This window comes from Capricornis sumatraensis, chromosome 4 (genome assembly GCF_032405125.1).
Source record: "Capricornis sumatraensis isolate serow.1 chromosome 4, serow.2, whole genome shotgun sequence".
NCBI classification, from domain to species: Eukaryota; Metazoa; Chordata; class Mammalia; order Artiodactyla; family Bovidae; genus Capricornis; species Capricornis sumatraensis.
The window spans coordinates 111,241,707-111,255,187 of NC_091072.1; the positions used below are offsets into that span (position 1 = coordinate 111,241,707).

The 13,481-nt window shown below is 43.4% G+C and overlaps 1 protein-coding gene across 2 annotated transcripts in view; it reads left to right on the plus strand.

The window, feature by feature from the left end:
• Positions 1-13,481, plus strand: part of STAB2 (stabilin 2) — a 173,283-nt gene that overhangs the window by 79,259 nt on the left and 80,543 nt on the right. For both annotated transcript variants that reach the window (XM_068971626.1, XM_068971627.1), the window contains 5 exons: positions 4,996-5,091; positions 6,732-6,827; positions 9,424-9,471; positions 12,380-12,516; positions 12,949-13,063. In XM_068971626.1, coding sequence (XP_068827727.1) covers positions 4,996-5,091; positions 6,732-6,827; positions 9,424-9,471; positions 12,380-12,516; positions 12,949-13,063 — 492 coding nt within the window. The remainder of the gene's footprint in view (positions 1-4,995; positions 5,092-6,731; positions 6,828-9,423; positions 9,472-12,379; positions 12,517-12,948; positions 13,064-13,481) is intronic.

Here is a 13,481-nt window from a genome sequence, read left to right on the forward strand (position 1 = left end):
ATTGAAGAAAGTAGGGAAAACCACTAGACCATTCAGGTATGACCTAAATCAAATCCCTTATGATTATACAGTGGAAGTGGGAAATAGATTTAAGGGCCTAGATCTGATAGATAGAGTGCCTGATGAACTGTGAAATGAGGTTCGTGACATTGTACAAGAGACGGGGATCAAGACCATCCCCATGTAAAAGAAGTGCAAAAAAGCAAAATGGCTGTCTGGGGAGGCCTTACAAATAGCTGTGATAAGAAGAGAAGTGAAAAGCAAAGGAGAAAAGGAAAGATATAAGCATCTGAATGCAGAGTTCCAAAGAATAGCAAGAAGAGATAAGAAAGCCTTCTTCAGCGATCAATGCAAAGAAATAGAGGAAAACAACAGAATGGGAAAGACTAGAGATCTGTTCAAGAAAATTAGAGATACCAAGGGAACATTTCATGCAAAGATGGGCTCGATAAAGGACAGAAATGGTATGGACCTAACAGAAGCAGAAGATATTAAGAAGAGGTGGCAAGAATACACAGAAGAACTGTACAAAAAAGATCTTCATGACACAGATAATCATGATGGTGATATCACTCATCTAAAGCTAGACATCCTGTAATGTGAAGTCAAGTCGGCCTTAGAAAGCATCACTACAAACAAAGCTGGTGGAGGTGATGGAATTCCAGTTGAGCTGTTTCAAATCCTGAAAGATGATGCTGTGAAAGTGCTGTACTCAATATGCCAGCAAGTTTGGAAAACTCAGCAGTGGCCACAGGACTGGAAAAGGTCCATTTTCATTCCAATCCCAAAGAAAGGCAATGCCAAAGAATGCTCAAACTACTGCACAATTGCACTCATCTCACATGCTAGTAAAGTAATGCTCAAAATTCTCCAAGCCAGGCTTCAGCAATACGTGAACCGTGAACTTCCAGATGTTCAAGCTGGATTTAGAAAAGGCAGAGGAACCAGAGATCAAATTGCCAACATCCACTGCATCATGGAAAAAGCAAGAGAGTTCCAGAAAAACATCTATTTCTGCTTTATTGACTATGCCAAAGCCTTTGACTCTGTGGATCACAATAAATTGTGGAAAATTTTGAAAGAGATGGGAATACCAGACCACCTGACCTGCCTTTTGAGAAATCTGTATGCAGGCCAGAAAGCAACAGTTAGACATGGAACAACAGACTGGTTCCAAATAGGAAAAGGAGTACGTCAAGGCTGTATATTGTCACCCTGCTTATTTAATTTCTATGCAGAGTAGATCATGAGAAACGCTGGGTTGGAAGAAGCACAAGCTGGAATCAAGATTGTGGGGGAAATATCAATAACCTCAGATATGCAAATGACACCACCCTTATGGCAGAAAGTGAAGAGGAACTCAAAAGCCTCTTGATGAAAGTGAAAGAGGAGAGTGAAAAAGTTGGCTTAAAGCTCAACATTCAGAAAACAAAGATCATGGCATCTGGTCCCATCACATCATGGGAAAGAGATGGGGAAACAGTGTCAGACTTTATTTTTGGGGGGCTCCAAAATCACCGTAGGTGGTGACTGCAGCCATGAAATTAAAAGACGCTTACTCCTTGGAAGAAAAGTTATGACCAACCTAAATTGCAACCTAGATATTCGAAAGCAGAGACATTACTTTGCCGACTAAGGTCCATCTAGTCAAGGCTGTGGTTTTTCCAGTGGTCATGTATGGATGTGAGAGTTGGACTGTGAAGAAGGCTGAGTTCCGAAGAATTGATGCTTTTGAACTGTGGTGTTGGAGAAGACTCTTGAGAGTCCCTTGGACTTCAAGGAGATCCACCCAGTCCATTTTGAAGGAGATCAGCCCTGGGATTTCTTTGGAAGGAATGATGCTAAAACTGAAGCTCCAGTACTTTGGCCACCTCATGCGAAGAGTTGACTCATTGGAAAAGATTCTGATGCTGGGAGGGATTGGGGGCAGGAGGAGAAGGGGACGACAGAAGATGAGATGGCTGGATGGCATCACTGACTCAATGGATGTGAGTCTGAGTGCACTCCGGGAGTTGGTGATGGACAGGGAGGCCTGGCGTGCTGCGATTCATGGGGTCGCAGAGTCGGACACGACTGAGCGACTGAACTGAACTGAACTGAACCATTCAGGTACTATTACATTAGAAAGGAGACTGAGGCATGGAGAAGTTACATACTTTGCTCATGTTACACAAAAACCAAACTGTGGTGTGAAATTCACACCCAGAAAGTCTGACTCTGGAACTTTCCCCTTGGTCACCACCCTTGACACTCTGTATTTCTCTATAACACTCTACAGTTTGTTGATCACTTTCACTTAACTTCATTTAAGGGACACTGAGGCAGAATGAGCTACTTCTTAGGAATTAATTTCACTCCAAGGGAGGTGATGACAATTGTATCATGATTGTAGCCATGAAGTCCTAATCATAAAAGAACTCACTGCATTCTTATCTCTTGCCAAGCATTTGACCAACAATTCCATTGGTTTTGGATTCACCAGAGTTGCCACATTGTACTCGTGGAAGAAAAACAATTTCTTGGTATCAATATTAGTTTGCTAAGACTGCTGTCACAAAATATCACTAACTGGATGTCATAGAGCAACAACATTGTATTGTCTCACAGTATGGGAGGCTCGAGGTCCAAGATCATGGTGTCAGCAGGTGTGGTTCCCTTTAAGGGCCATGATGATGAGTCCATTCCCTGCCTCTTGGTGTTCTTGGCTTACACAGGCGTCACCCTGATCTCTGCCTTCATGTTCACATGACCTTCTCCCTCTGTGCCTGCCTATGTGCAAATCTCCCCTTTCTGTAATGACACCAATCATGCTGGATTGAGGACCCACCTTGCTCCAGTGTGACCTCATCTTAACTAATTCATATTAACAATCCTTTTTCCAATAAGGTTACATTCTGAGTTGCTGGGAGTCAGAACTTCTACATAAGAGTGAGGAGGGCTGGGGAGGGACACAATTCAACCTGTAATAGTATCTGTTCCCTTCTGCTCTATCATCCTTTCTGCAAACAAATATGAAAAACTTCTAATGGGGGTGATGGAAGAAGAGAAAGGACTTTTTATGGTGTAAGGTAAGAAATAAAATAGGCCGTATCTAGGATTGCCCTCAGTAATGTTACTAGTTGCCTTGAAATCTTGTAGATATTCCAAATAGGCAAAAGTCCTAATTACCATGAATGTTTATTTTAAAAGACAGACCATCTGGGGGTCAACATATTAGTCTTGGGGGTGCAGGAAGGTGCTACCCCAAGAAGATTAAACACTCTTGTTGATAAGGTCTTGCCCTAACTTGTAAAGTTGTATAGATGAGCATATATTTACATATATAAATGAGTATATATTTACATATAAGATACCCAATTTACCTTATAAAGCATACACAGCAACTAATACTTAAACCCTTAAAGATGAAAATTCATAAATAAAGGTTCTGTTCATTTCTTCCCACAGCTTAGTGGGTCATCTTGTATCACCTCTAAATGTAACCACTCTCTAGACCAGTCCCTCTGTTCTTTTTTCTCTAACATGTGACCTCAGTGTACATGGGCTCTCCACTCCTCCCACCCTCTCTTAAGGTCCCTCCACACCACACTTCCCAGAAGAATCTTCCCAGCTCATTCCCCCTCCTTTGAACAGCTGTGGTCTTCATCACAGAAGCATCTCATGTGCCACTTCATCCATAAAACCTACAGCATCTCTTGTTTCCCAGTGTTTGTTAAAGGTCGGATTCTTCTTGCTTACTTGGTATGCTTTGTCTTCCTATCTTCAGTGAAAGCAGCCTCAAGGTTCATTGCTGGTTCCATGATGGTCACTAGGTACCTCTGTTTGTTGAAATGATTACTTCTTTTTAAATTAAGTTTTTTAACTTCAATATAATGTTGGAAGACATTTGGGAAAATAAAAGTGAAGAGAAAAATTAACACCATTCACAGTGTACCCGCAGTCACCATTTGTGTACCGATACATTTTTTCCTTCTGGTCTTTTTAATGCAGAGGTTTTTATTTTCCTCTCCATTGTTGCAATCCATTACATTTTTGTTTGGTTCCTGTTCTGTGCTTAGCACAGACATCTCCCCATTTTGTTATACAACCCATCACTATCATATTTAATAACTGCATGATCGGGGCCGCTGCTTCCTTGTAGTTGGTATGCTACACAAAGTATCCAGCCTATGGGGCAAGCCGGGGCTGAAACCCAGCCTGCACCCTGCTCACCAAGGTGTGGACCCTGGTGTGGACCCAAACCTTCCCAGAAGAAGGGGGACATTTTTTTTTGCATGATGACACTGTCTGCCTGCTGAGTCACTTGCCGTGTGTTGTGCATGTAGAGATGGTACCTTCCTTACTCAGATCTGCCTGCGCAGAGGGGATGACTGCTCAAAATTACACAGTGTGCCTTATAGGCTAGCAGTGGTCTTGTGCCTGGATTTCCACCAAGTGGATGCCTCATAACTTACTTCATCTTTCCCTGTTAGGTGAAGGGGCCAATTTTTTCAGTGGAATGTTCTTTAGGGTCTCTCTGAGACAAATCTCCATATGGTCCCTGTAGGGCAAGGAATTCAAAAAGGAAGTAACAGCCAGCTAGAACCTACTGTATAGTTCAGGGAGCACTGCTCAATGTTACACGGCAGCCTGGATGGGAAGGGAGTTTGGGGGAGAATGGATACATGTGTCCCTACGGCTGAGTCCCTTTGTTGTCCACCTGAAACTATCACATTGTTAATCAGCTCTACTGCAATACAAAATTAAAAGTTTTAAAACATTTTTAAAGATTTTTTAAAAAGGAAAGTAACAAGGAGCTTTAGACTGGGAAATGTAACATAGAATGCAAAGACCAATAGCTCTGGAGTCAGAAGTGTAATAAAGACATTACTGGTGTTCTCTAAAAGGGCCAAACAGCCATGGTTCCCATAGTTCATTTCTTGGTGTTGTGAGAGGGCAAGGTATGAAAGTCTGTTGTTTTCAATAACCTCTTTTACTTTGCTCTTGGAATTACAGAATGAGTGTGAGTGCAAGAAAGGATTTCGAGGCAATGGGATTGACTGTGAACCAATAACATCATGCTTAGAACAAACTGAGAAATGTCACCCACTGGTGAGTTACTTGATTTTTCTCATTAGTACTTTAAAACAATTACTTGAGAAAGAAAGAAGTTTGGGTTCTTTTTAACCTGGGCCCAGTAATGAACAAAATCTCTCTTACTCCCAAAGGGAGTCCCTAAGCAGAATGTAAGTAATTATTGCAAATTCCTCTCCATTCCAAAGCATGGAAGAATCAACACACAATTGCCAGAAAAGATTCCCAGCTAAATCTGAATTTCAAATAAATGACAATCCTTCAGGACAAGCATGACCCGAATATTATATAAGATAGATCTAAACAAAAAATTATTCATGACTTCTCTAAAATTCATTCTTGGTATTTTTATTTGCTAAATCTGGCAATTCTAAAAAAAAACAGAATAGTTGAAAGGGTAACTAGATTCCCATTTTGAATGTCATAACAGAGTTTAACCCAAATTACTGGAGAAAATGCCCATTCAAGGATAGGCTGAGCCTTGTATCTAAATTAGGGAAAAGTAGGCCCGGATGTTAGAGCTGGTCATGGTCATGTTTTTAAGAGAACATCACTAAGCACCCAGCATCAGAACCGATGAAAACACTTAGTCACAATGCTTTTGGTTGCAAATAACAGAATCCACAAAACTCAACTTAAGCAAAAGAGGGATTTGTTGGACATATGCCCCCAGGGTAGTTCCGTAGGCAGGAATCACAAAACTTCCCAAGGGCTTAGAATCAGGATCTAGGCAGCTTTTTCCATCAATCCTCTGAGACCATCCAGTTTCTCATTTTGCTATTCCCCGTGCTTTTACTTACTGGGTCTGTCTCTGTCTCGTTCTCTCAAATTTAAGTGCAGCTGTTTGCATCTTGGAATATCTGACTCCCCATTCTTAGAGGGACATCTACCAATGATGCCCACTAACTCAACAGCATCCATGTCCTAATTCTCACTCATAAGAGAAAGGATCTGACCAGGGTCTGGACCAGAAAGGTTCCAGCACAGCTGGGCCCAGATGTCCACACATGAAGCAGTCAATGCTTTCCAGGGAGTAGGATGACATGAGCAGGGCTACCAGAGCCAGCCCTAGTATATGTGGGGAGGTGGGTGATTTTCAAAGAAGAAAAAATGGGAGGAGATGTCCCTAAAGTATCTGTTACCCAAGAGGCATAAGAGCACTTCACAAAGCTGAAGAGACTCCAACAGTCTTAATTTAAGGCTGACTAAGCCCTGATATTCCAAACATGAGAGGTTATTGGAACTTCCACTTTATCCCAAGGTGTGGAAGAATGAGCATAGGGTTGCCAGATAAAGTGCAGGATACCTAGTTAAATTTGAATTTCAGATACACAGTGAATTCTTTCCCAGCACAAGCATGCCCCCAAATAGCATATGGGACATACATACACAAAAGCCTCTTTGTTTATCTGAAATTCACATTAACCGTGTGTCCTGATTTCTGCTTACTAAATCTTGACAGGATGAAAAGAATCTAATTGTGATTCCATAAGAGCTACACCAAACCTGCAGGAAGGGCTGAGGGCCTGTGGGTTATTTCCAGCAATCTTTTAGCCCTGAATTTCACTGTAGACAGAGCCCAAGTATTCACAGGTACATCTCAGATCTAATGCTTTACTTAGGAAAGCAGATCATTTCTCTCATCTCCTTTGTATCAGGCAACCTGTCAGCTTACTTCCTCCGGCATCTGGAGTTGTGTTTGCCAAGAGGGCTATGAAGGAGACGGCCTTCTGTGCTATGGAAATGCGGCAGTGGTAAGTTCTCTGAGAGCAACTTCAGGACAGAATCATAAAGACAAAAATCTTCCAGTTTAAAAGAAAAAGACAAACACTCTTGGCTAGGATGCCTTTAAAGTGCTCTTCCAAACATGTGCTCCAGGAGATTCTATCTGAAACAAGCAACTTCTCACAAATGGCATATGTGTTCAATGGGTCACAAATTTTCTACAAATTGAAGGGAGGAAACTTTTATTTGGCACCTTCTGTGTACCAAAGCAGTCTCGACTTCTTTTTCTTGCCATTCTGCCTCTTTCCAGTCCCAGACTTCCCAAATGAGCAAATAACTGGCACCTGCTGAGTTCCTGGGCAATCCTGTCCAGGTTGTAGGCCTTCTATAGGTATCTAGAGCTCGCTGTGCTTACCCCTATCTAAGGTATGTGTGTGTGCACCTGTATGCACCTTCTGTGTACCAGGCATCTTACTAAATCCTTAACATGCAGCTGCACTTCATTTAAACCTCATCACAACACTCTGGAAGAAACTAAGAGCCTAAGCAGACTTTCCTCAGCTCATCAGCTGTCTACATGCAGAGCCCAGCACTTAACCATCAGCACAATCTGTCAATATAGGACACACCCCACTGGACTATCGCCTCTGGAGGGCAGGTCTTCGTCGTGTTTCCTACTTCATTCCTCCTGTTCATAAAGATCTTTTGAAATGAGAAAGCAAGTTGGTGAATTTTCTCCTCACTCACTTTTTGCTCAGCTCTCTGGAGTTTGGTTCCTGCGCCTCCTCTCAATGGGCACCACTGGTCTCACAGTGCCAGGGCTGCGCCTGCCCTAACATGCTCTTTGACGGCTGCAGCCTCCACCATGGCTGCCCTGCCTAGCAGGGTCCTTCCCACCCTTCACTGCACCTGTTTCTCCTCTTCATCCCATTAGGCTCATCTGACACCCATACCCTGGAGCTTGAACCCCACATTTTCTCTACACTGTCCATGGCCACACTCCCTAAAATTTTAGAACTCTAAAACCCCACTCTCACAATGCTCCTCTCCTCCCAGGGGAAGCAAGATCAAGTCCAAGTCCTCCCCCTGGCACTGCAAGGACCTCACAGGGCCTCAACTCAGTTTGCTTCCAACAATTTTACCAGAGCTGTCGTCTTCCCAGCTCGACACCAGCTCTGTTCCCCTCCACCACAGACCCAGCCTTGGGTCTTTCTCCCCTGAGTTCAGTTCCAGCTCGCACCCTCCTCTCCCTGAAGGGATTATTTGAGCATCTCAGTTCTTGTATCACTTACTAAACTGGTTTACTTTTTAACCAGGGTTTACCAACTTACTCAATAACCTCAACTACTTTCAAAAAGTAGTTAAGACAGCTCTGAGATATATTATCTTTTGGCAAATTTGCACATAGTAATTGTTATTGCCATTTTCGTGGTGTTCAACAGTTTTTAAAATGTTTTCACAAACATTAATGAATGTAATGTTCATAATCCCAGGAGCAAGGTGTCATCAAAATCATTATTCAGATTATGCTCTTGCATTCTCAGAGAGGTTAAGCCCAAGATCATACAGCTGGTAAATGGCAGACCCAAGAACTGAACCCAGCCTTTTTAAACTCAAAGTCCAGAGCTTTCCTTACTCTATCATACCTTCAAATGTCACTAATCTACTAGCATTCTGGGTTATCTTTTCAAATCTTAAAGTCCCCAAAACAGCTATAAGTTGCATAAGGTCAGGGGCCAGCTTTTCTCTTTCATATCTTACAGCCTCCCTCCATCCTGGTGCCAATTGTGATGGTTCAGTATATATATTCATTAACAAACCCCATGGTGGATAAGTTAGAAATAATAGTGGCTAAAACTTACTGTGTCCTACATGCCAGCCTCTATTCTAAGCACTTGAAAAACATTAACCTTTCCAACTGCCACATCAACCCTAAAAGTCAGAACTTTGGTCATCCCTATCTTACAGCTGGGAACACTGAGGCCCAGAGAGATGAAGTAACTTGCCTAAGGCAGCAGCCCCCAACCTTTTTGGCTCCAGGAACCAGTTTCGTGGAAGACAGGTTTTCCACAAATTGGGGATAGAGGGATGGTTTCAGGATGATTCAAGCATGTTACATTTATTATGCACTTTATTTCTATTATTATTACATCAGCTCCACTCAGAGAATCAGGCATTAGATCACAGAGGTTAAGAATCCCTAACCTAAGGAACTACGAAATGGCTGAACCAGAAAGAAAACCCAGGTGGTTTGGTTCCATGTCCCAAGGCCCTGCTCAATGCTGGCTCTGAAAGCCGGCAGTTTACTGAACTTTGTGACCTTTCTGAGGGGCAGGGTGGCCATGTCCTTACAACCAAAATACAGATTTGGACAAACTTGAAGTTGTTGTTTCATTTGAACTTTCTGGAAACACTCTTTGACCTTGAATATAGAAGATAATTTGAGCCAATAAGCATGAAAGAAACTGCATGGCTCTAGCAACACGGGGACTCATCCAGCCTGGGCATCATTCATGTCGACATGGGCAAGGCTGGCAAGGATGATTCTCGGAGCTGCCCTGACATGCCTCTCACTGATCCTCCTCTGTGTTCTCTCTCCTCCCTCTCTTGCACGAAATGAATAAGGAATTGTCCTTTCTCTCCGCTGCAGCTGTATTTAACCAGTGGATAAATGTGAGTACCTTTGTTGAAAATAGGATTGGAAATATATATAATTTTAGAGATATGGATCGCATGTAATAGAAGACTGAAAATGCAGCTGGTGCGGGAGGGAAGGCAGTCGTCTAGAGCAGTGGTTCTCAGCCCTGAGTCCACTTTAGAACCATGTGGAACACACGTCTTTCAATAGCCATGCCTAGGCTCCCACCCCCAGATGCTCTGATCTGATTGGCAGAGGTTAGACCTGGGCATCCGTGTATATCAGGAGCCTCACAGGAGATCTAGCATGCAACCAGGGCTCAGTACTTCTAGTCTAGGATAAGCTGGGGTGATCGACTTTCCAACCAACCTAAATATATATGTATGGCTTCATTCTTCATTGAAAAAAGGTCTTTTTACAAACTCAATATAGTTCATCATTAGTAATTCACCAAGTTAGATTTGGCAGTTATAGCTGCAATCCTAGCACACTTCACGTGGGTTTTGCCCTCAGCCCAACATGTCCTGAGAAACTGTCCCCTCTCCCTTGGAAAGTTCTAAAACCAAGAATCTGATCTCCAGCATCCCCAGTTGTCTGAATCTCTTGCCCAAGTGGCCCAAGGTGGCAGGTTCAGCAGCCATTTGTGACAAGTGTTTAGTCCCATCCTGAAAGATGATGCTGTGAAAGTGCAGCACTCAATATGCCAGCAAAATTGGAAAACTCAACAGTGGCCACAGGACTGGAAAAGGTCAGTTTTTATTCCAATCCCAAAGAAAGACAATGCCAAAGAATGCTCAAACTACCGCACAATTGCACTCATCTCACACGCTAGTAAAGTAATGCTCAAAATTCTCCAAGCCAGGCTTCAGCAGTACATGAACCATGAACTTCCAGATGTTCAAGCTGGATGTAGAAAGGCAGAGGAACCAGAGATCAAATTGCCAACATCCACTGCATCATGGAAAAAGCAAGAGAGTTCCAGAAAAACATCTATTTCTGCTTTATTGACTATGCCAAAGCCTTTGACTATGTGGATCACAATAAACTGTGGAAAATTCTGAAAGAGATGGAAATACCAGACCACCTGACCTGCCTCTTGAAAAACCTGTATGCAAGTCAGGAAGCAACAGTTAGAACTGGACATGGAACAACAGACTGGTTCCAAATAGGAAAAGGAGTACATCAAGGCTGCATATTGTCACCCTGCTTATTTAACTTCTATGCAGAGTACATAATGAGAAACACTGGGCTGGAAGAAGCACAAGCTGGAATCCAGATTTCCAGGAGAAATATCAATCACCTCAGATATGCAGATGACACCACCCTTATGGCAGAAAGTGAAGAGGTGCTAAAAAGCCTCTTGATGAAAGTGAAAGAGGAGAGTGAAAAAGTTGTCTTAAAGCTCAACATTCAGAAAACGAAAATCATGGCATCCTGTCCCATCACTTCATGGGAAAGAGATGTGGAAACAGTGTCAGACTTTATTTTTGGGGGGCTCTCAAATCACTGCAGATGGTGGTTGCAGCCATGAAATTAAGACGCTTACTCCTTGGAAGAAAAGCTATGACCAACCTAGATAGTATATTCAAAAGCAGAGACATTACTTTGCTGACTAAGGTCCATCTAGTCAAGGCTATGGTTTTTGCAGTGGTCATGTATGGATGTGAGAGTTGGATTGTGAAGAAGGCAGAGCGCCAAAGAATTGATGCTTTTGAACTGTGGTGTTGGAGAAGACTCTTGAGAGTCCCTTGGATTGCAAGGAGATCCAACCAGTCCATTCTGAAGGAGATCAGCCCTGGGATTTCTTTGGAAGGAATGATGCTAAAGCTGAAACTCCAGTACTTTGGCCACCTCATGTGATGAGTTGACTCATTGGAAAAGATTCTGATGCTGGGAGGGATTGGGGGCAGGAAGAGAAAGGGATGACAGAGGATGAGATGGCTGGATGGATCACTGATCGATGGACGTGAGTCTGAGTGCACTCCGGGAGATGGTGATGGACAGGGAGGCCTGGCGTGCTGCGATTCATGGGGTCACAAAGAGTCGGACACGACTGAGCGACTGAACTGAGCTGAACTGAAGAAGACAGGTGCCAAGAGATGCAGTGTGTGGTCAGCAGCCACTCCAGGACAGCTTCCTGTTGCTTCCACGTGGGGTCTCTGACTCCCATCACATGGGAGAGGAGGGCCCTACAGCAGGTGACTTAATCCTTGGCAAAAATTTCCATAGGACCCACCCCACACTCATGAGTTTGCCCGTGGTGTGCTGAATCCCACTCATCCCAGCTCACAAGAGTATAGCTTTCCCAGCCCCTCTTGCAATGCTGTCGTGATGGCGGCTGGAAATCAGCCATTATGGGAGAAGTTGATAGAAATCAGCAAGCACTGCAAACCAGGGCTTTTGTTTGTTTGTTTGTTTTTCTGGAGAGCCAGTTGTTAAACATAAGTCCATCACAGCTTCTACCCAGAACTTTTAATACCTCTAGGCAAATAGATAAAGTTTGATTTCAGGCCTTCAGTCTCTCTTGCTGAAACTGTTTCCAGCATCTTCCTACCATCTTTATTCCAAAGGCATCCAAGGATTGTCAGGGTCTCTGCACACACGTGTGCACATACACATACACACATGATCCTGTCAAGACTGTTCTCTGACTCTTCGTTTAGACTAAAGGGTGAATGACTGATAATGATTTGAACTGTGGCCTGATTAGGAAGATATACCTTTTGTCAAGGCTCACACATTTAAATAAAAGTAATGAGTCTCAGAAGGAATGTGGAGGCATCAGTCAGTAGGTAGGATGGATTTGGGAAAGGAATCCCTAGGACCTTCCCAGTATCTCTGAAACGATATCACATGGGATATTGGATTTCTGCCAAGGATTAAGTCAGCCCTATTTGTCCTCTGACATGAGTCAGGCCACTTTCTTTTCCTTCTGGGATTCAGAATGCTTCCCTCCAACACCTGCTGTCGACCACCTCAAACCTTACTGTCCTTGTGCCCTCCCGACAAGCCATTGCGGACATGGACCAAGAAGAGAAAGCCTTTTGGTTGACCAAGAGCAACATTCCCATCCTCATAAAGTAGGTATTATGTATTTTGTCCTTCACGATGTCTTACTAGCATCAATGTGAATGAAGTACAGTGGAGGTGGGCCCCATGGGCCTTCAGATCCTTGCCACTGAACACGTTCTAGGACCGCCCCCACCCCCGCTCCTTCCCCCAGGATGGAAGTAGTCAACATGACTGACAGCCAACTCTGTGCTAACTGCTTTTACATACAATCTAGTTAATCCTCTCTGTGAAATAGACATTATAATTATTCCCATTTTACAGATGTGGAAACCAAGGCACAGAGTGATTAAATAACTGACCCCAGAGGCCATGGCCAATAGTTTCAAGGGGAGAGTTTGAACCTGGTAGTCTGGCTCCATAACCTACCCTCTTAACTACTCCCACCACCACTGTCTCAAGCATCAGTACCTCATTACGGCCCTTATGGACTATTGTTATAGGTACCATACGCTACTGGGCACATACGGAGTGGCTGATCTGCAGGCCCTGTCACCTTCTGACATGCTGGCAACATCTTTGCAGGGCAACTTCCTCCACCTGGTGAAGGCAGATGGGGTAAGAGAGCACCGTATTGGGTCTGTTCAATGGAAACTTGTGACATACGTTCATATCGTACTGTGAGGTTTTCATGTTATGGAAATTTCTGAACATGAGCAAAAATAGATGGAGAATAAACCTCCATGGTAGGCATCACCCGGCTTCAACAACTATCAACATATATTGATACACACACTCACAGAGTTACTGTATAGCAGGGCTCCTATAAAATGAGGCTCTCTCTGCCCACTGGTTGGCCACAGGCTCTTCTTTTAGACCACAGACTGATCCAGAAAGACAAATGTTTCACTTCTTCTGGGTGAAGGCAGTGGAGTTCCACAACTTGGAGTTTTATGTGTGGCTAAAAACTTGTTATTGGTAACTTACTGATTGAATCATTAGAGATCACTACAATATTATACTAAGTTAGGGTCAG